Source organism: Typopeltis vanoorti, chromosome 16 (genome assembly GCF_054136105.1).
Source record: "Typopeltis vanoorti isolate ZY-2024b chromosome 16, IOZ_Tvanoo_1.0, whole genome shotgun sequence".
NCBI lineage: Eukaryota > Metazoa > Arthropoda > Arachnida > Uropygi > Thelyphonidae > Typopeltis > Typopeltis vanoorti.
The window spans coordinates 100,660,966-100,681,746 of NC_143564.1; the positions used below are offsets into that span (position 1 = coordinate 100,660,966).

The 20,781-nt window shown below is 33.6% G+C and overlaps 1 protein-coding gene across 4 annotated transcripts in view; it reads left to right on the forward strand.

The window, feature by feature from the left end:
• The window catches only part of Rbcn-3A (rabconnectin-3 alpha), a 984,230-nt gene that overhangs the window by 603,264 nt on the left and 360,185 nt on the right, over positions 1-20,781 (forward strand). For all 4 annotated transcript variants that reach the window (XR_016549602.1, XM_090406519.1, XM_090406521.1 and 1 more), the window contains exon 39: positions 5,996-6,198. Coding sequence is in view for 3 of the 4 variants with exons in the window: in XM_090406519.1 (XP_090262645.1) it covers positions 5,996-6,198 (203 nt within the window). In the remaining variant the exon portion in view is untranslated. The remainder of the gene's footprint in view (positions 1-5,995; positions 6,199-20,781) is intronic.

Genomic DNA, 20,781 nt, shown 5'->3' on the forward strand with positions numbered 1-20,781 from the left:
CCAGAAAGGGAGATCCTGGTTGTCTAGCACTGCTTTGACCTTTACCTTGGCAAGACCAGTGATCCTGGATGGCCTGACTAGGAACATTCAGCTAACTGGCTTGCCTGCAAGGATAGGTGATGTTGCAACAAGTCTCCTCCCAATCTTCAGGAGACAGGTCGGGCTTACTGGTACTAGTGCAGCATCCAGGGTCACCTTGTCATTCCATTTCAGATTGCAGTCATTGTTTGCTATACATTGGACTGCCTCTGTGGTGGATGGGAAACCAACTTCCTCCTGAGAATGAATAATTTTTCATGCTCCCATTTATCAGAAGTCCTCAGCAAGCCCCAACCATGTTCAGACATCACTGATGTTCCATTGACAGAAAACTCAAATAACAAACAGAAGGCATCAAAGACACAACAATGACACAGTATGAAAAACTGCTTCATTCAACATCATTTATTGGAGGAATGGAGTCATGATTGCCCCCCCCCCACACACACACAAAACATCAACCTTTAAATCCAACAAGTCTCCCTTTAAAACATATATATAGAGGCAATTGCCATATATAAGCAGCAAGAGGTAAGTAGATTAGTTATAACAGTATGCTGTATCTTCTTACTCTTGCTGCTTATATATCTCTCAGGATAACCTTGATGACATCATATTGCAGTTACCACCCCTTTTTACTTTTAATGGGGGTATAGGGTTAAATGGACAAACACTCTGCTGATAGTGCCCAAAATAACATAAAATGAAGAGTGTTGAGCTTATGCTCAACACTCTTCATCAACAACAACAATCTCTTCCTCTTGAACAAAAAAAGCAGTTCTTTCTTCCATATGTCCTCCTGAATATTCATTGCCATTGACTTAAATTCTGCATTCCCTTCCTCCTTCCACTGTTTAAGTGGTAAACTGATGTCAACTTATTCAGGAGTGATTGTCTCCTCTTGATAACTAATTTTTTAGATGGGCAACCTTGTACTACACAGATATCATGATGAAAAATCGAGCAAGCTGACTGACTCATCTTCTTTTAGCAGAATTTGATTATATGACAGTCATCTCATCTCCTATCAGTGAATCATGAGGCACTGCATTAAACTAGCTGCCACAAATGCTATTCTTCGAGCATCTAGTCACTCGCCACTTTTCCTAAACTGGCAGAATGCTGATTACACAGCAGTCAAGAAGGACAACTTGATGTATCTTCCCAGATATCTCCAAAAACAAATCTTTCAAACCTTTGTTTTTGAATGAGCTTGAGAAAGACACATTTGTCATCCCTAATCAGAACTAAAAGGAATTCTGGAGCCAATATACATCTTCTATAATAAGAGCAACCAACAACAAAGAAGTCTGGGATAAATTCCAGAAAATGAAGGGCAGACACATTACCTGCTTACAATAGGTCATAATGGATGACATTATGACCATTACAGACACAACAGCAGTTACTGATACTCTTGGGGAGATTTTTTGCAAAAACGGTATGCTTCATCCTGTTAGCCTAGTACCAGTTGACCTCTGTTTCTGCGAGATAAGAAGATATCAGCACTATCTTCTTATCCTCCAGAGTTCTTTGTCACAAAATGTAAACCAGAAAAGCAAATTCTGTTGTTTTAAGCATTAGGATAGAATATAACAGGCTATTTCAAAAACAAGAAATGAAAGCAGCTTTGCTTAAGCATCACACATCTGCTGTTGAATCAGATAGCAATTATTATGAAATGATCAAAAGTCTGTCACCATCTGCTATGGATCAACTGCTGTACCTATTCAACAGAATTTTTGTGAGAATGTTTCCATATACCTAGCAATTGGCTATTAGTATTGCTTTTCTTAAGCCAGAGAAGGATCAGCTGCTTGTGCAGGATTCTGAAAAAAAAAAAAAGTTAACTCTTGTCTTTTATGGTTTTTGAAGAGAAAAAGGCTCTTTCCCAGAACACAGTTTGGTTTCTGCAAACATTACTCAACATCTATTCAGCTAGGTCATCTCATTTCTCATGCTTTCATCATCTGTCTGACACATACTCTGATTACAGGCATGTCATAAGACAGAAAGTTTTATCTCAATAGCAGGCATCCTGGAATAGAGAGACCAACAACAACAAGCTCCATCAAATCAAGCCTGAAATCAAATCATGGAAATTTTGTCTACTCAGGGAGTCCAAATAGGAAGTTATTCTTACTTGGCTCTGCATGTCATAAACATCTTAAACATTTCTTGTTATTGAGGGGCAATGACATGCCTCTGTGTACTGTTGTCCTCTACTGTATTGTACTGTACTGTCGTTTGCCTTTTAATTGGCTACCCTCATTTCATTACCAAGCAGTTACTATTTTAGTCATATTCTTAATATCTGAAGCCTATATACATTCTAGCAGATTTTATCACATTCATCAAATGTTTATTTATTTTTAAATTTTTACAGAACATCAATATTTATCACTGTATATGTAGATTTTATATGTATATTATTTGTATTCATTGAATGTACTTAATGCATAGCCTTTAAATAGCTAGTTAGTTTTATCTAGGATTTTTACAAACTTCTTTACACTTGTTTGTTTATACACCTTTTTACGCATATTTTACTATACTCATTTATATACCTGTCCTTCATTTATTAATTATTACCATGTATACTGCTATTATCTGTTTTGGCATGGACCTTAGCTATCCTTGTTCTGCTAAACTCTTAACCAAACCAAATTGTTCTTTAAAATAGCCTGCTTCAAAATTTTCTCCACTTTTAAACAACCTCCAACTTTTCCAGAAAACATCAATAAGTTCCTTCTTTCTCAACTCTCATCTACAAACCTTCACCTGTCACTAATGCTTTTTTATATATTAATCCCACCCATCATGTGGGATTGATACATAAAGAAATCAATGTAAAGCATGCTCTAAAGCAGTGGTGTTCAACCTTTTTTTACTATGTGAGCTATTTTTCTATACTAAGTTATTCGGCGATCTACTCTCTTATATAGATCACATTCCCCCAAACTGATGTCTGATTACGCACAACTATGCAGTTAAATGCGCTCACTCACTTCGGAGGACCCACTCTCCCAACCCTAAAAACTTTAAAGAAACTAAAAACTTTATTTGTGTATTTAAAAATTTATTTATCACTTAATATTTTAATACAACAAATAATACAAATATATTGGAATAAAATATCTATTTCTCTATTTTGGAAAACCAAAGTTAGAAAAAACAACAGATTGATTACAAATTCATAAGTTACAGGAAATGCTGGTGGATTAAAAAAAAAAAAAAAAAAAGTTAATGTGAAATTTGGCATTGTTTGGACCTCGCAATATTTGATAGTCAGGTTGATATGAAGAAGTGGACAATCACAGACAATCATCCAAATGATCATTTGTAATTTGGTTTCTTAATTTAGTTTTTATGACGTTCATATTTGAAAAAGCGGATTCTGATAAGTATGTCGATCCGAAACATGACAGAATTTTTCGTGCAATATCAGTTAATATTGGAAATTTTTCATGTGTATACTTCCAAATGACTTCATTGTTTATTAATTTTAAATGTAAACTATTCTGAATGTTTATTATCTCAAGTTCTACTTCAGCTTGGTTTATATCAACTAATTCTATTTGAAATTTCTGTGATGTTCAAGTTTTCTTGAAATGGATTATTAATAAAAGATACAATCATTTCAGCTTTATTAAAATAAATAAATCTTGAATTTATTTCTTCCTCAACTAAATCTATTTCATGAATAAATTCTTTTAAATCACAGTGAAATTTTTCTTTAATAAAAGTAGGTATTGTTGGAAACCTTTTATTGAACTTAACATGTCAATTAAATTTTTATCTCTACCTTGTAACTCTAAATTTAAATTGCTTAATTTTGTACAGAAATCTACTAAAAATTATAAGTGTAACAACCATCTTTAATCACTCAATTGTGGATAAATATCTCCTTTTTCATCAAGAAAATTTTTTATATTGTTAATTAATACAAAAAAATCTTAATAAAAATTTACTTCTGCTGAGCCAGTGAACATTATTGTACAACAAAAGTTCCCTATCATCATCTTCCTGTAATTTAAATAACCACCGTTGCAGGGCTTTTCCTTGAACAGAATTTACAATTTTAAATATATTATCCAAAACATCTTTTGTGTTTAATCTTTTATTACACAGCACTTGTTGGTGGATAATGCAGTATTACATTAAAATATCTGGATATTTGTCATCGTTTTTACATAATGAAATGAAGCCTGATTTATTACCTATCATTGCAGGAGAACCATCAGTAGTAATAGACACAAGTTTAAAAAGCAGAAGTTTGTGTTGTTTCACAAATTCATCAAATGCCGAAAAAATGTCTCTTCTCAGTCCTTCCCAATAATGGTACAATTTTCAAAAGTTCTTCTTTGCTTGAATAATCTTGAAATACCATGCGAATAAATACCATTAACTGAGCAGTAATCAGTGAAGTCGTTTGATTCATCAAATTGTAATGAAAATGCAACACACTGGTGAATGTCTGACATTAACTGAGTATTCAGATCGGCACTTAAAATTTCAACTCTTCTCATAACTGTTGTTCTGGAAAGTTGTAAATCTTTAATATTCGAAATGATTTCATTTTTTTTTTTTTTTTAAATCAGAAAACAAAGATTCTGCTGCTGCAAGAAACAATTCTTTTATTAACTCTCCATCAGTAAAAGGCATTTTTGCTTTTGCTAATAAATGACACACTCTCAAAGATGCAATAGTGGCTGATATTGGTTTATTTATTACTTTTGAAATCATATTTTGTTCTCCAGAAAGTCCTGCCTTTCTGATAAAGTTTATAACTATCAATTAGCAAACAAAATAATAGTAAATCCAACGATAAATTTAGAGCAACTGAAACTTAATTGAAATTCTAACATTGGGTAGTGGGAAGTGTATGATGTAGTTACGAGTAAACACAATTATAAACGAAACGCATACAATGTGCTTTGCTTATAATCGCATTCACTTGGCTCGCTGTTTGACTTCCACTGATCCAAATGAATTCATTTACCTGGATTTATAAGAAAATTACTGATTTGACAATTTTAACTAAAAATAAATAAACAATAGATTCATTTAAAGAGAATTAAAAAAAAATAATACAAAATAATGATAAATATCATGTTTTCAGTTTTAATTAAATTTGTAAGTAAGGAGGAATAAACAAGAGATCGACCAAAAGAAAGTTTTTCTCCCTCTTTACATAGTTTGGTAAGACTACATCTAAACCACTAATCAAAGATTATATTTGTCTGTGGATGTTTGTATATAAGGAGTTGCAGAAATGTGGTCTATAATGCTTGAAAAATAGAAGAGGTGATATGATATAAACATATAAGTTAGTAGTAAGTGAATCTTACAGTTTAAATGTAAGTGATATTTTGCAGTTCATGTCAGATGGAGGGAATCCTTCAGGTCATCTGTTTCATCTGATTAAGGGTTACGAAATGTGTGAAGTCCAAGTTCTTTTCATGGCGGGTTGTAAATGCATCAACCAGCTGTGTTAGATTTATGAGTGCATTCGTGAATGTATTTAGGGAGATGTGTGGTTGATATTTAGGTATTGTGGATCTAGAAGGTGACCTCTCTGAATGAGTCCTTTGGACTCCCTGGAGGATTTTTTGATAATATTTTACATCGTTGCAAAATAGCATTCACTAATTTGTTGCAGTTAATAAATATAAATATACATGAAAGTGATTAGCTATATATTGGAAATGCATCTGAAGTGGAAAATCAAATTCAATATATAACATAATCTGTATGGGATAACCCCCCCCCCCCCCACATTCATTATTCTCTAAATGCAACATTTTGATTTTCAAAAGGACGTTGTAGCTATGGCAGTTTAATTCTAGCTGTTTCAGGTATGTACATGCATTATATCATAGAAAACATATGCTTCAATTCCTATAATACCTTAATTATAGTGCCTTTGTATAAATAATTGCTTTTATATTTTCAGGCCATGACCCATGACATATTGCGCACTATCACTGAAATGACTGTTTTTCCATCAGTTAATAATACTACTTACAGTTCTGTAATGTTGTTGAGAGACCTAAGTACTGCCCTTTCTGCATGCATTTACCAGTCGCTCTGTGACAGTGATAACTTTATTGTTAAACAGGGTGGATATAAAGGCTTAAGTATGGAGGATTTCATTAGGTAAGATAATAGAAAGTACGTTCAAATTTATATAGGCTAAGAATTATTATGTTTACACCATTATTAACTGTGTAAACAAAATTATTTTAATGGAACAAAATCTGAAATATCATTGTCATTATTAATTTCCATATATGTACTCTCAAGGAGGTTACAGGCCACTAAGACAATACTACATGATTAAGTTTACGTTATTATTAATCTCCTATCAACAATTTTCCTCCAAATCAGTCAGTCTGTCAGCATTCCAATATTGTCATAGCTAATGTTTCAGTCATCTAAGGCACATCTTACTGAATCAGTCATGAGGACCTTAGTCTTTTCCTGCCATCTTGACATTGAATACCTATTGTAACTTTTTCTGTCTCATTCTGTTTAAGTGACCATACCATCTACCATTACCACACATTTTTGAATACTAACAATGTCAAGATCCTTCCTAATATCTTCATTTTTTAATATAATTCTGTCATTAGTGCATCTGTTCAGGCCCTGATTTTTCTCAGAACCTCTCTGGTCTCTAATCTCTGATCAAGTGCTTTATTTCTAACCCAACTCTCAGATTCCATAACTTAACACTAGCTTTAGCACTGTAGTGTTTTGGCTAATTTCTGTCTTATTTCATATTTAATTCACTAAAAGCTGTGCCTAAGTAGTCGAAATATGTGTTTGTTCTGTAGATTCTCCATTGAGAATGTAGCTAATATCCTTAATTGTGATGTCACTGTACATTCCTAATCCATGGAGATGCTTTAAATGTTAGAAATATGGGGATATCAATCTGCTTGTAGTGGCTCTACTACATTGCCTTATATGATAGTAAAGAGCATGATGATAAATCATTCTCTGGAAAGAAAGTTAGATGATTTCCCTGACAGCTAACACATAGCCTACTCCCATGCATATCAGAAAAATATTTTAAAAAATGCAAGAGATAAAAAGCAGAACAAAATATATCATATCAGAATGCAAAGAGGAAGGTCGCATCTACCATTACCACACCTCTCTTGAAATTCTCTTATGAGGGTGATAGTTATGAAAATATCAACAGCAACTCACACTCATGCAGTTCTTCCACCAGCTAATAATTTTAGTACTTCTCTGTGGAGTGCATCAGTTGCACAGACTGTGTTGTCACTCCTGAAATGATGTCAAAAATTATTTCAATTAAAGAGAACCCACTTGCCAAGAAAATTAGGTGAAGGATATCATTGAAACATAAACCACCAGGCACCCATATAGAAAATTGAATACTTTTGTATCCAATGATAGTAAACTAAACTTAACAAATGATCCTGACACGTCAGATGATGTATTAAATATTTTTACAGAAGAAGAGATGGACACTGGATCTCCATACTTTTCTAAATCAGGTGATAAATATAAGCCTGACAAAAGTAAGTCCTCAATATCTCAGAAATTGGATGTCTACAAAACCAAAACAATAGGAAAATTTTTACAGTGGAACTATCATGGGTTTTGCTAAAATATTGATAATATCAGGATTATGCTGCAGAAACACAGACCCTTCTGTTTCTATTTTCAAGAAGCATATTTAAAACTCAGTGAGGACCCCCCCCCCCCCACACCACCACCTGAAGGAATTTTGCTGCTGCTTGTATTGTAAGAACAGAACTGGAGTTGGTCTTGCTCATATTGGAGTCGCTATCCTAGTCTACAATCATACTCTTTTTCCAACATGGTCTAGTTTAATACTGTTCTGGAAGCAGTAGCAGTTTGCTTATCTGTGGGATTTCTTATTGCAGTATGTTCCATTTATTTATCATCAAGTTGTGAGTAAAATCAAACTTGTTAATCATATTACAATCATATCATATGTTAATCATATATTGCAACTGCCTCAGCCCATGCTTCTCATGGGTGACTTTAATGGACACAACAATCTCTTGGGTAGTGCTAACATGAATTGATGAGGTCATATCATCATTGGATCTCTCATGATGAATCTTTTGACGCCATGGAGATACCTGTATCATAATAATAATATCATTAAGCTAATGCTCGACAATTGTGATCTCTCCCTTCTTAATAATAGTCGATACTTTTTTGCATATTCCTGCTTGCTCATATTCTGCAATAGATCTTACAATCTGCTCTCTTGTCCTTTTACCTCTGCTCATTTCGGATGTTGATGAGGACATCTATAGAAGTTATTATTTTCCCATTATTTGCACTATGTCCTCACAGGAACCATCACCTTTATGGTTGCTCATGTGGAAAATGTAACAGGCTGACTGGAATGTTTTTTCCTATCTTGCAAAATTTAATGCTGAAGCAGAAATTTAATGCCTGGACAACACAATGTCACACATTGTATTGTCCAGGCAGCAGCCGTAATTCTAAATCCTTCATCTTGATTTCCACTCTTTCAGAAGCCTTAGTGGAACCCTAGTGCCAAATAGCCAAAAAGATCAAGACCCAGCATGGCATAAAATTCTGTAGATACCTTAACATATCAAATTAAATAGCTTTTAAATGTACTCATGCCAAAGTATGCTATGTAAGCCATCAGAGTCAAAAACAATCTTGGATCCAATTTACATAACTGATTAATGCAAAAATTGTATGAAATCCCAAAAATTAAAGCTCCATATAGAACACATTGTTTGTTAACCTTGGAACATAATGGATTGTGAAGTAATCAAGCCATAGAGCACTGCCTCTTACAGTGGTAGGAAGCTGTTCAGTGTCTGAGTTAACTTTGACAGCAAAGAGTGTCAAACTTATTACAGCCTTGGGGAACACTTTCTTAATGAAATGTCAGAGATAGCATACTTTCAATCGTATGTAGCAAAAGATGTGTTGTTGCTGATCCTAAAGCTATTGCAGACGCTTGGTTATAATATTTTGTCCAGAATCTCAGCAACTGCTTCATATCTTCCTGAATTTTTAATATCGAAAAATCAACAAAAGAAACAGCAGCTAAACTTTTTCTGTAAATGGACTAGAGCTGTACAAACAACTATTCATTAAGGAGGAACTAAAAGGAGGGCTCTTTTACTGTCTCACTCCAGTAGGTGCTGATGAATCCATTATGAGATGATAAAGCATCTTCCATCATCTTTTATGAATTTCATTCTCTTATTTTACAAGAGAATAACTACAGCAGAAGTGTTTCTGGCATAAAGTAATTTTCTTTGCCATCCCAAAACCAAGAAAGTATTCAACACAAGCAAACAATTACTGATGGATCATGCTGACCAGTTATCTGTAAGATATTGGAGAAAATAGTTGATGTCAGACTCCCCTTATATTTGGGAAACAGTCTTCTCTCCAACACACAATGTGGCTTTTGTAGACATTTGATCTGTTTAGAAACATGTATAATAGATGCATTTCTGAAATGAGAACATCTGGTTTTAGTGTTCTTTCACATGGAAAAAGCTTACGACATGGCCTGGTGATATGGCATATTAAAAGACCTCCATAAACTAGGTCTCAGACTTCACCTTCTTGGATTTATTAGAAACTTTCTTTCCAGCTCCGTCTTCTAAGTCTGGGTGAAAGTACACTATCTCGGCCATTTCATTAAGAAGAGGGTGTTTCCCAAGGCTCTGTTATAAGTGTGATACTCTTTGTTGTCAAAGTTAACTCAGTCACTGAATAGCTTCCTCCCAGTGTAAGGCAGCACTCTGTATTGATGAATTTGCAATATACTGTTACTCTTATAACATGAGGTTAATTGAAAGATGACTTCAACAAGCAATTGGGGTCATAGTAATGGTTTCAGCAGAAGGTGTTTATGTACACCACTGCCAAAAATGCACTCTTCACCCCAATCCTGAGTTAAGAATCAGACAAAGTAGTACTCCAATAGCTACAAAAGTCCAAGTTCTTAAGACCCATCTTTAATAGAAAGATTAATTAAGGTAAAAGTGCCAGAGAGCATTGAATCTTCTTTGCATTCTATCTTCTACTGATTGGGGTGCCAATTGATCTACATTGCTTTATCTTTATTGTGCACTTACACGTCCCAAGCTGGCTTATTGGTCTCAAGTCTATGGTCCTGCAACGCATAGTAGCTTCTGATGGTTTGCATCCTGTCCATTATCAGGGTATATGGATAGCTGGTGCTTTACATGCATCACCCCTTAAAAGTCTTTATGTTGAAGCAAATGAACTGGCTCTATCACTTGGACAGAAACAGTTGTCTCTTAATAATATCCTAAATATAAAGCCTCTTCTGGAGCACCTCATGTTTTCTCTGCATTAGGATGCTCAATATCACACACATCAGACTGCCATACATCCATTTAGGTGTTAAAGAGAATATGCAAGCTTTTGGCATGAATGTTGACATTACCTTTATGAAACATAACAGCATTCCTCCATGACAGGTTGTACTCTGTTGTGATCTGTCACTGTATCAAGTAAGGAAGTCTTACATTCCATCATCATCCTATCTATGCTGTTTATGATCTGAGACATCTGTTTGGCTACTGTATTTCCAGACTTTATTGCATTCGATCAGATCCTGCTTGATTGCAATAATTATACAGCAGAGTTGCATGCAATTCAGCTTGTTCTTGTTTATATAAAAGAATAAATACTGCTACCAAAAGTGTATGATTCATTGAGACTCATTGAGTTTTTTACAGGCCATCATTGAGACTCATTGATGACCTGTAAAGAACTCAGTGAGTCTCTGAATCATAAAGAACTCAGTGAGTCTCTATGAATCATTCAGACTCATTGAGTTCTTTACAGGCCATCTCCTCTTCTGTTTGCAGTGCACATCCAATACTTTGTGAGGTTCTATATCTTGTTTGAAATTAAGACCCTTAATTTTGATGTTTGGTTGTTTTGGATTTCCAGCCATCTTGGAAATGAGGGAAATGAGATTGCAGATATAGCTGCTAGATCACATGATACTTTTTCTGCATTCTGTTTGTCAGTTCATAAGATCAAAGCTAATTACGGAATAGCAGTCATCATGTCCTGTAACAAATCGCACCTGATTAAGCCTGAAAGTAAGCATTGGCAGTCTAATCAACACAAACAGAATGGAGGAAGTTGTTCTTATTGAGTTCTGCATAGGTCACACATCTTACATATTCTTATTTATTAAAGGCAGATGTCACCTGCATACAAACAATGCAACGTGTCTCACTATTTGTCATGTTCTGGTGACTTTAGGAAGGAAGGAATTTTTTTACTATTTTGTCTGAACCATATACATTCAGCCAGATCCTAACAGACTTAGACAAACTGCATGAAGTTTTTAACTATTTATAATGAATTAATTTATACAAACACATTTCATTATAAATTCTATTTATACATAGATGACGGCTTTGCCTAGCTTATTTTTTTTTTTAAATTTGCATTTTGTCCATAACATTACTTATTATTTTTATTTACTTGTGCATATAAAAGAATACGGCTACCAAAAGTGTATGATTCATACAGACCCATTGATTTCTTTACATGCCATCTCCTTTTCTGTTATTTATTAATTTATCTCTTTATTATTGTTAATTATTACCTTGAGTACTGCTGTTATCTTTGGTTTGGTGCTGCATGACCTTTTTGTCCTTACACAGTAAACTCCTAATCAACCAACTAATGCTAATTGAAATTGCCTTCCAATCAGTCTTCATATTTGGTGTTGAATGCTGTTACTTCTCCTTCTTCTACTTGATCATTATTGCCTGAATATAACATTATATACTTATTACTTAGTAGGCATCTTTTTCACCTACTTTGTCTTGGTAATTACATTACCAAGACAAATGTCCACATTTTACATTGTCTGTTGTGCTGGAAGTTCAGTTTCCTTTCCTTTGATGCTCTTTATGTTGATAGTTATCTTCAGTTCTTGTCACTTTGGGTTTGTTCTTCTTCTTAGGTTTTGATTTGGAGTTTTTTCCATTAGCTGTCTTTTTACTATTTGCCCTAATTCCTTGATGAAAACAGCAAGGAATTTTAACCAGGCAACTTCCCAGAATGAAATCTCATCTTGTTGTACATTATCATGTTTATTTCTGGTTTAATCCAATAGAGAGTGTGAAATGGTTGGCTAAGTCCTTACTAGCCCATTCTCATCAGTATCCAGTGGATGCTGACTAACAGGCATACACTATGTGAAGCTGAGAATTAGACATTAGTCCGAAGCCTCATTCTGATCTTTGCATTCCTTATGGGCAATGTGGAGATCTCCTCCCATTTTTTACACGAGTTTAAGTTATCTAATATAAGCAGGGAACACTGAACTCTTAAATACCAACTTTTTTGTCTAACTTATGACAAACTTAACTAATAAGATGAAATATGTCTGCATATTCCACAAAATTTCTAAGATATTTACAAATTAGTTTTTTCATTTTAATAACTTCTGTGATGAATCACTAATACTGAGTAAATATCTGGCAATCATTTATAATTATTTATATTCTTTTTTTACATTTTTTTTAATACACATTCATAAGAAAGAGAGTCTCTGCAGCTCAGTATCAGCAGTGCATTTGATCAGAAAGACTTAGGTCTGAATCCATCTAGGATGTGAAGAACATTTATAAGGACTTTTCAACTGAAAGTGAGTTAGCTGGCCTGAGTTGGAGGGAGGAGGAGATTTATTTCCTTGAAATGCAGTTTTTCATTTCATAAAACAGCCAACCCAGCCAGAAAAAAATACTTAATTAAAAGACATACTACAACATGTCTGGACAATTCATCTTGGGAAAATTAAACGCATGAAAATTCTTCACGGATATATGTGAAAAAAAAGAAATATTTCCCATATAAGAAATATTTTAAAAAAATATTTATTTTAAAAATACTTGAAAAAGCATTTAAGAAATATTTTATATATTATTTAATATTTCGATTATATATAGCTTTCTGAAAAATTTTATTCCATATAAGTTATTAATATTCTTTCTTACTACAGGTGCTGTGGATGGAATATTAATTATTACAGAACTGAGATAGGATGGTTAGGTAGAAAGAGCACCATATTTAAGAATATTTAGGGATAATAGTTATATCCAACTAATATTTATAGTTAACTATTTACATATTCCTATTATTCCTATTAACTATTCAAATTATTGATAGTTAGAATAGTTATTAGGGAAAATAAAACATTTAAGAATAGTTAAGAAGAAAGGGCATGGTATTTAAGAATAGTTAAGAAGAAAGGGCATGGTATTTAAGAATAGTTTAGAAGAAAGGGCATGGTATTTAAGAATATTTATTCTTCTAACCGTTCACTGTTTTTGTTCTGTGCATTTAGACATCCATCCAGGTGTGATATATTTTTTTATTTGAACTGATTCAGAAGGTGACATGTATTTTGAAAATGACTCCACTTTTCCTGCATACAAAAGACACGTTGTACACTGCTATCATTTACAGAGCTAGTTTAAGAACATAAGTTCACTTTTGAGTAATTATATTAAAAAAAATGATAATAAGATTACATAAATCCTGCCATCATTAGGTAAATCAGCATAAGCTAAATTGCCATCTGTGGGTGCAATACTAGTCTTTACCTTTTCCTCCAATACTAGTATTTTATAACACTAAGAAATTTTATATTTAGTCTTCTTCATCGAAAAAAAAATAAAAATAAACTGTAATCAGAAATATCATGTCGTTAACAGTTAGCTAGATCAGTGCTTCCCAAACTTCTGGATGTCCCTTTGGAAAAATTAAAATATTTCATGCCCCCACTCCAAAAAAAAATCGTAATATAGACATATATTATAATATTTATTGTATTTATATTCAATTCAAAACATACACAGCGAATATTGCAAAAATCAAATTCAAATATTACATTTTTAGCATCTTACATACACATTTGACATGGCACATTATCTCATATTTTTATATAGATAGATATATTGTTATTGTACATTTGCAGTACAAGCACATGAAACGCAAAAGGATTAGTAATAAAGAAAGAATTAAAAGCATAAAAGAAGTTTAATAACAATTTAATATGATGGATATGTTTCAATACTGCTGCATAAAAAGTCAATATCAGGTGAAATATTTGAAACTGCAATTCTTAGATTTCTGCTTTGAAATTAAACTTATATGAATAAGCATATATTTACTAATATTCATTAAGCACCGAAATACTCAGGAAGCAAAATTTGTGAACCCACACCAATGTGTGATTTTTTTTCCATTAAAATATAAAAAATAACAAAAAATAAATAATAAAAATTAAATACGTTTCTTTTAAAATAAAAAAAAACTACTTAGTCTTAAAACATTTTAAATTTGTTTTCATTATTTCGCACATCCCTCCCTTCAACAAACCCTATGGCCCCCAATGGGGCCGCGGCCCACAGTTTGGGAAGCACTGAACTAGATGTGTATCCTCTCCTGCAATTGAGCTGTGGATTCGAAACTCATAATGGGCATGGATGTCTGTAATTGTTTTTAGATAAGAGATGAATTTCGTCGTCTGATGTGGGACCACAGCACTGCTTATTGGAGGGCTTGAGTGGTTTTTGTGTTTGGTCATGGAATTTCAGCAGGATTTCTGAACCAAGTTAAAATGAATAAAAATTACAACGAAACTGAAATTATGAAAGTCGCCGATCAATAAATATATTACTTTCATTGTATAAGAATAAAAATATTATGAAAATCTAATTAAAATCTAAACAAATAATACATAAAAAAATATATATTGTGTGACATTTATCTTGCACTGCATTTACTTTTTATACATAGGTATCAATGCAATATCATTTCAGTTTTCTAGCAAATATGTTTTCAGCAAATTTTTTTCTGATGAATAGTTTCCGTGATGAATTTTTCCCTTGATCAATTTTGCTTGCGATAAATTGTCCGTGAACCATACTACACAGTCCTTACAGTCTCAATGCTTTGGACGCAACTCCAAAACAATAGTAAAATTAAAATGATTACAGTATTTTACATCATTCCTCACTGCATTTCATGTGAGCATTGTCTTCTTAAAAACACATTCTCTAGTTGGATGAAATGCCAACTTTGTCTCCCTAGGTGCTAGATGACTGTCGTTACCAGGGAAACATCACCATACTTGTTGGAGGCTGGAAGCTGCTAATGCCATTTTTGTCTGGAGTAGGGACACCATTTATTATTATTATTATTATTAAGAGATATCGAGGGAGTCAGGGACTCATTGAGGGAGGCCACATTCTATATGCACTAGCTATTATACTTGTCCTTGAATTCATTCACACTGTTTGCACACACAGCACCCAATGGCAGTCCATTCCACACATGTTAAGAAGATCTAGAAAAATCTAGATCCCCCCCCCCTTCTCGACAGCATTCATTTTCAACTTCCAAGAATACCTTCCAAGAATACTCTTGTCCTTTCCCCACCTCCATAAAATAAAAATTCCATCAACTGAAATCCTGTGTGACCCTTTCAGAAGTTTGTAAATCTCAATCATATTCTCCCCTCTTTCTCCTGTTTGCTATTGTATGCAGTCTACAAATTCACATTCTGTCTTCATAATCAGTATTCCACAATCCCGATATCATTTTTAACAATCTCCTTTGCACTCTCTTTCTCCACTGTATCAGAATCACAATGGAAACCAGGAGACCAGACCTGCACATAATAGTCCACGTGAGGTGCTATGAAATGAGGCAAAACCACATCCTTATCTTTACATGTCAAAGATTGTTTCAGCATTGCAGTTAACTTTAAAGTTGTATTTGCAATCTTTGCCACATGGCACCTGAACTTAAACTTTCTATCTACTAACTCTCCAATATCCCTGGCCTGATCAATTTCTTCTAGCATAATCCCACAAATATAATATAACTTTGGATATCTAATCATACCAAAGTGCATGGCTTTAACTGACATTGAACTGATATTCATATTTCTATGTCCGCAATTCCAGCCTATTCAAATCATTTTGCAGCAAATAGCTATAAGTTGCCTGAAAAATCCTTCCTGATGTCATTAATGTACAGTATAGTAATGAATAGCAGTGGACCAAGGACGGAACCTTTTGGTATACAACTGGTTACCTTAGATCTTGCAGACTCACAGGCTCTCCCCCCCCCCCCCACATACCACTTTTTGATATCTGCCTGTCAGCCATTGTTATCCATGCTAATATTTTATCATCCAATCCCATTTTCTCCAGTTTATACAACAGTCTTTCATGCTGTATTCTGTCAAAAGCCTTAGCAAAATCCAAATGTATCAGGTATATCCATTCCCCTTGTCTAGCTCAGCTGAACTGGCTACTCCTTTGACCAGGCTATATAATTTGAGTCTCAGTAAAGGGAAACTTCTGAATGAGGGAAAATGAATGGTAACTCCATTGCACATGGGTGATGCAAAGAGAAATGTATCCAACTATTGACCAATCAGTATTGCGGGCATGGTTATGAAGATTTTGGGAAAAATTGGTTAAGACTGGCATTCAGAAATGGGTTGATAGAGAATATCTACTTCGCAATGAGCAACATAGGTTTACTAAGGGAAGGTTATGTTTTAGCAACATGGTAACATTATTATAAAATGAGAGCAAGTTGCTAAAACATGACTTTACCAAAATTTACACAGGAAGTGTAAATAAGACCCAATAAAATCATGTTTTCTTTCCTTTAGTGTTACATGATCAGCATTCATTTCAGTAAAATTATGGAGACTATAACCATGTTAGGAATAATTACTTTAATTTTCTGATGTTTCAACCTTCATATTATATTTATATTATATATTTCAAAGTGAATTTAGTTTAATGGATAAAATAGACTTACTAACTCTGAGTTTAACTTAACTTGGCATACTGTTTGAAATGTAATATAGTTTGTCTTTGTGCATATATATATATATATATATATATGTGTGTGTGTGTGTGTGTATGTGTGTGTATTCCAGATCAGTGATTCTTAACCTGGGCAGTAACCCCCCCCCCCCAGCACTGTGAATACTGGGGGGGGGGCGGTAAAAATGAAGTTTTAGATACAATGATTGGCCCATGTAAAAGTAATATGATGTCATTTCCTCTCAGCAATATTCACTGCATTTTTCATATTTCATAGACAGCACTTAGCTGAAAAACATCTTAACAGCAGACTACATAAGACTTTCGATGATGTTATTATTAATGCAGTGAATAAAATAAAAGACGAGTCATTGAACACCCATATTTTTTGGGAACTCTGCGACAAAAATGAAGAAGAATTTGAGTGTCTTTTGCTTTACACTGAAGTTAGATTGTTCTCAAATGGAAACTGTCTGAGACGTTTTAATGATCTCTACGATACTGTTTTGGAATTTCTTAATTCACACGATGAGAACATGTGTAATGTTCTAAAAAATGAAAAGGTTGACATTGCATATCTTTCAGATATTTTCACCAAATTAATTGAGGTTAACATCAAATTGCAGGGAAGCAACATGAATATTAAAGCAAAAGGAATTATAAATGCTTTTATTAGCAAATTACATTCTACAAGCAGAGCATTGCAAGATGAGATTTTCTGCAGTTCCCGTCTACAAATAATAGATGATTTAATATTAGATACAGATTTGGTGCCAGCATGGGTATGAAAGATTCTGCCAAACATGCAATGCAACCATCCTCAGCTTTGGCAAGAAATAAAATTACTGCTCATTGCTTTTTCTTCTTTGTTTTTGATATGTTGAGAAAGGATTCAGTGTCATGTTGCAATTGTTAGCTAAGCAGCAAAGTATATTGCAAATAAGTGAAAGAGGAGACTTGAGACATTGTCTGTTGAACATTGCACCTGATGTTGAAAAATTAGCAGGATCTCATCAGGCTTAGGGTAGCCATTAATGATTGGCTTATTAAATACAGTAAGTTTAAATTTTTTTGAGTAAAAATTAATTTGTACCAAAGTCATTAATTTTTAATTAACTATCAGTTCAAATAATATGTTGATGGTAATTTAGGTTTGTCTAATAATATATTATAATTATCTTATTGAGTCATTAACCTAGTGTAAAATTGAGCAGGGGGTGTGCTAGGTAAAAAAAAGGTTAAGAACCACTTCTCCAGATGATGACTTTAATATGAAGTTGAAACATTGGAAAATTAAAGTAATTATTCCTAAAACGGTTGTAGTTTCCATAATTTTACTGAAATGAAAGATCATGTTTTGATGTACTGATGCACTTCTGAATATTTTAGAAGATACAAAACTAAGGGCTGATCAAGTCAGAAATTTGATAAGTAATAGACTAAGTTAATGAAATAAATAGTAATGTTGTATTGTCATAATATCAGATCCTTTTAGCATGGATGATGATGCAACCTTCGATGTTCAGATAAACGATGTTACTCCTTATACAGTGGCATCTCGCTGATCCGAACCACTTTAGTCCTAACCCTCCAGTAATCCGAACTGCGGTTTGAAAGAAAAAATTTTTTTACTACTTATTATTATTTTGTGTACTATTATTTTTATTTAATAATTATTATTTAAACTATTATTATTTACTTTATTATTATTACAGTACGGTATTTTTTTTTCATACTGTCGATTGTACGATTATACCGAAGGCCTATTTTAATTTATTGTGTTCACGTTTGTTTTTTTATATTGTACAGTACATACTGCATTGTCGGCATGAATCACTGCTGTCATTAATGAAATGATTAGTCACCACTATTGCACAATGTTTGTGTATCTTTATGTTCCTTCAACAATAACAATGACTTAGCCTAAAGCCTGGTTGTATATGACGCTCGGTTTTTCTTTGGTTATTGAAATGAAATGTTGTCTGAGTTGCCATTTATTGTTTTGTGTTTTCATAAGTTTTCAGTGAATGATTATCAATTGTTTTAGTAAGTGCAATTTTATTTTTCAGATAAATTTTAATAAAAGTGACAGTTTTATTGTTTATTAACTTAATTTTTTATTTTACTGTTTTTAACAATAAAATTTATGTCTGCGTTGTTAGCCGAGTGGCTGTGCTCTTCACAACCATATGCCTGGGAAAGGAGTGTCCTGGGTTCGATTCCTGTTGCTGCTGTGAGGAGCTTAAGGATCTTTCTCAGACATAGCCAAAATCAGACAAAATCCTGCTGTCCACGGCCCTTGGCCGTGGACAGCAGGATTTTTCTCACCAGTTTATCTGGGGGTTTTCCTCCCACAAACAAGCAAACCGGTCCTGCAAACACACGAATCTACAGACATAGGACACACCGGGAGGCATAAGGCTAGCCACCTTATCCTCGGTACGGATACAGCTGGGAAGGGCTAAGGATAGCCCCCATAACAGGCCTAGTGGCCTGTTATGGGGATATCCGTAGAACCATTCCAAGAAGCTTTTTTAGAAAAACTATCAATATCAGGGGAAAAACTGCCTTGTGAGGTTTCCACCGTAGAACCATTCCAAAAAGATGTTTTAGAACAAATTCTTGAATTAAATTTAACCGATGATCAAATTTATAATGCGGACGAAAGTGGTCTTTGTTCGAGGTTGTTACCAGAGAAAACTCTAGTTCGCAGAAATGAAGCCTCAGCGCCCAGTAGAAAAATGTCCAAAGAGCATCACGATAATGCCTTGTGCAAATGCCTCAGGTAAATCAAAAAACCCAAGACCATTTAAGAAATGCTGCCTTACAGTTTTGTACCGAAGTCAACATAAAGGATGGATGAATGTCAAACTCATTTCACAACGATTTCAAACCATCTGTTAAAACTTATTTAAAATCCCAGAATTTAGAAAAGAAAGCAGTTTTATTATTGGATAACTGTCCTGGACATCCTCGGGCAGATCAACTGATTAGTGAAGATGGAAATTTTACGGCTATGTTTTTGCCTCCAAATTGTACTCCATTGTTGCAACCAATGGATCAGAACATAATACAATCCATTAAATTAATATATCATAAAGACCTGCTTTTAAATGTAATTTCCCAAAATTATGGCATTACCACATTAATAAAAAAATATAAATTTGAAAGATGTAGCATTCTCAGTTGCTGCTGCTTGGGAAGCCTTCGAACCTGAAGCAGTACTAGCATCATGGAAAAAACTGTGGCCTTCTAGAATTTACTAAGATAACTAGTGATACACAAAAAAGAGGAAATTTAAAACTTGCATAATTTGGTTAAAAATATAAATCTAGATGTTGAAATTTCACAAACAAATGTTGTGGAATGGATTACAGGTAGAACCGAAACTGAATTTGAAATTAAATCAGCTGCTGACATTATAAATATGATGCTACAGAATGAATTAGAAGACGTTGACAGTTTTAATATATGTATAGAATGTGCTAAGCAGAATGATATGCCATTCCACAAAATTTTATTGCTAATGCAGCTCCTAAAATAAGCATTCAAAAAAAGTTTAGCTTCCAAGAAGTAAAAGAAAATCAGTGACTTTTTTACAAAGATTAAGTTTTACATTACAGTACAGTAGTTTTTTTCTATTAGTTACTTCATTTATTTACAGAATTAAATTGATGTGCCATCAGAATCTGATTATTTTTGTCTTAAACGCTAGTTATTATTGTCTCTTGGGAGAAAATTTGCTAATCTGAACAAGCACGGTTTTTATTAGTTCGGATTAGCGAGATATCACTGTATTACTGTTTTTGCTTCTTGCAAT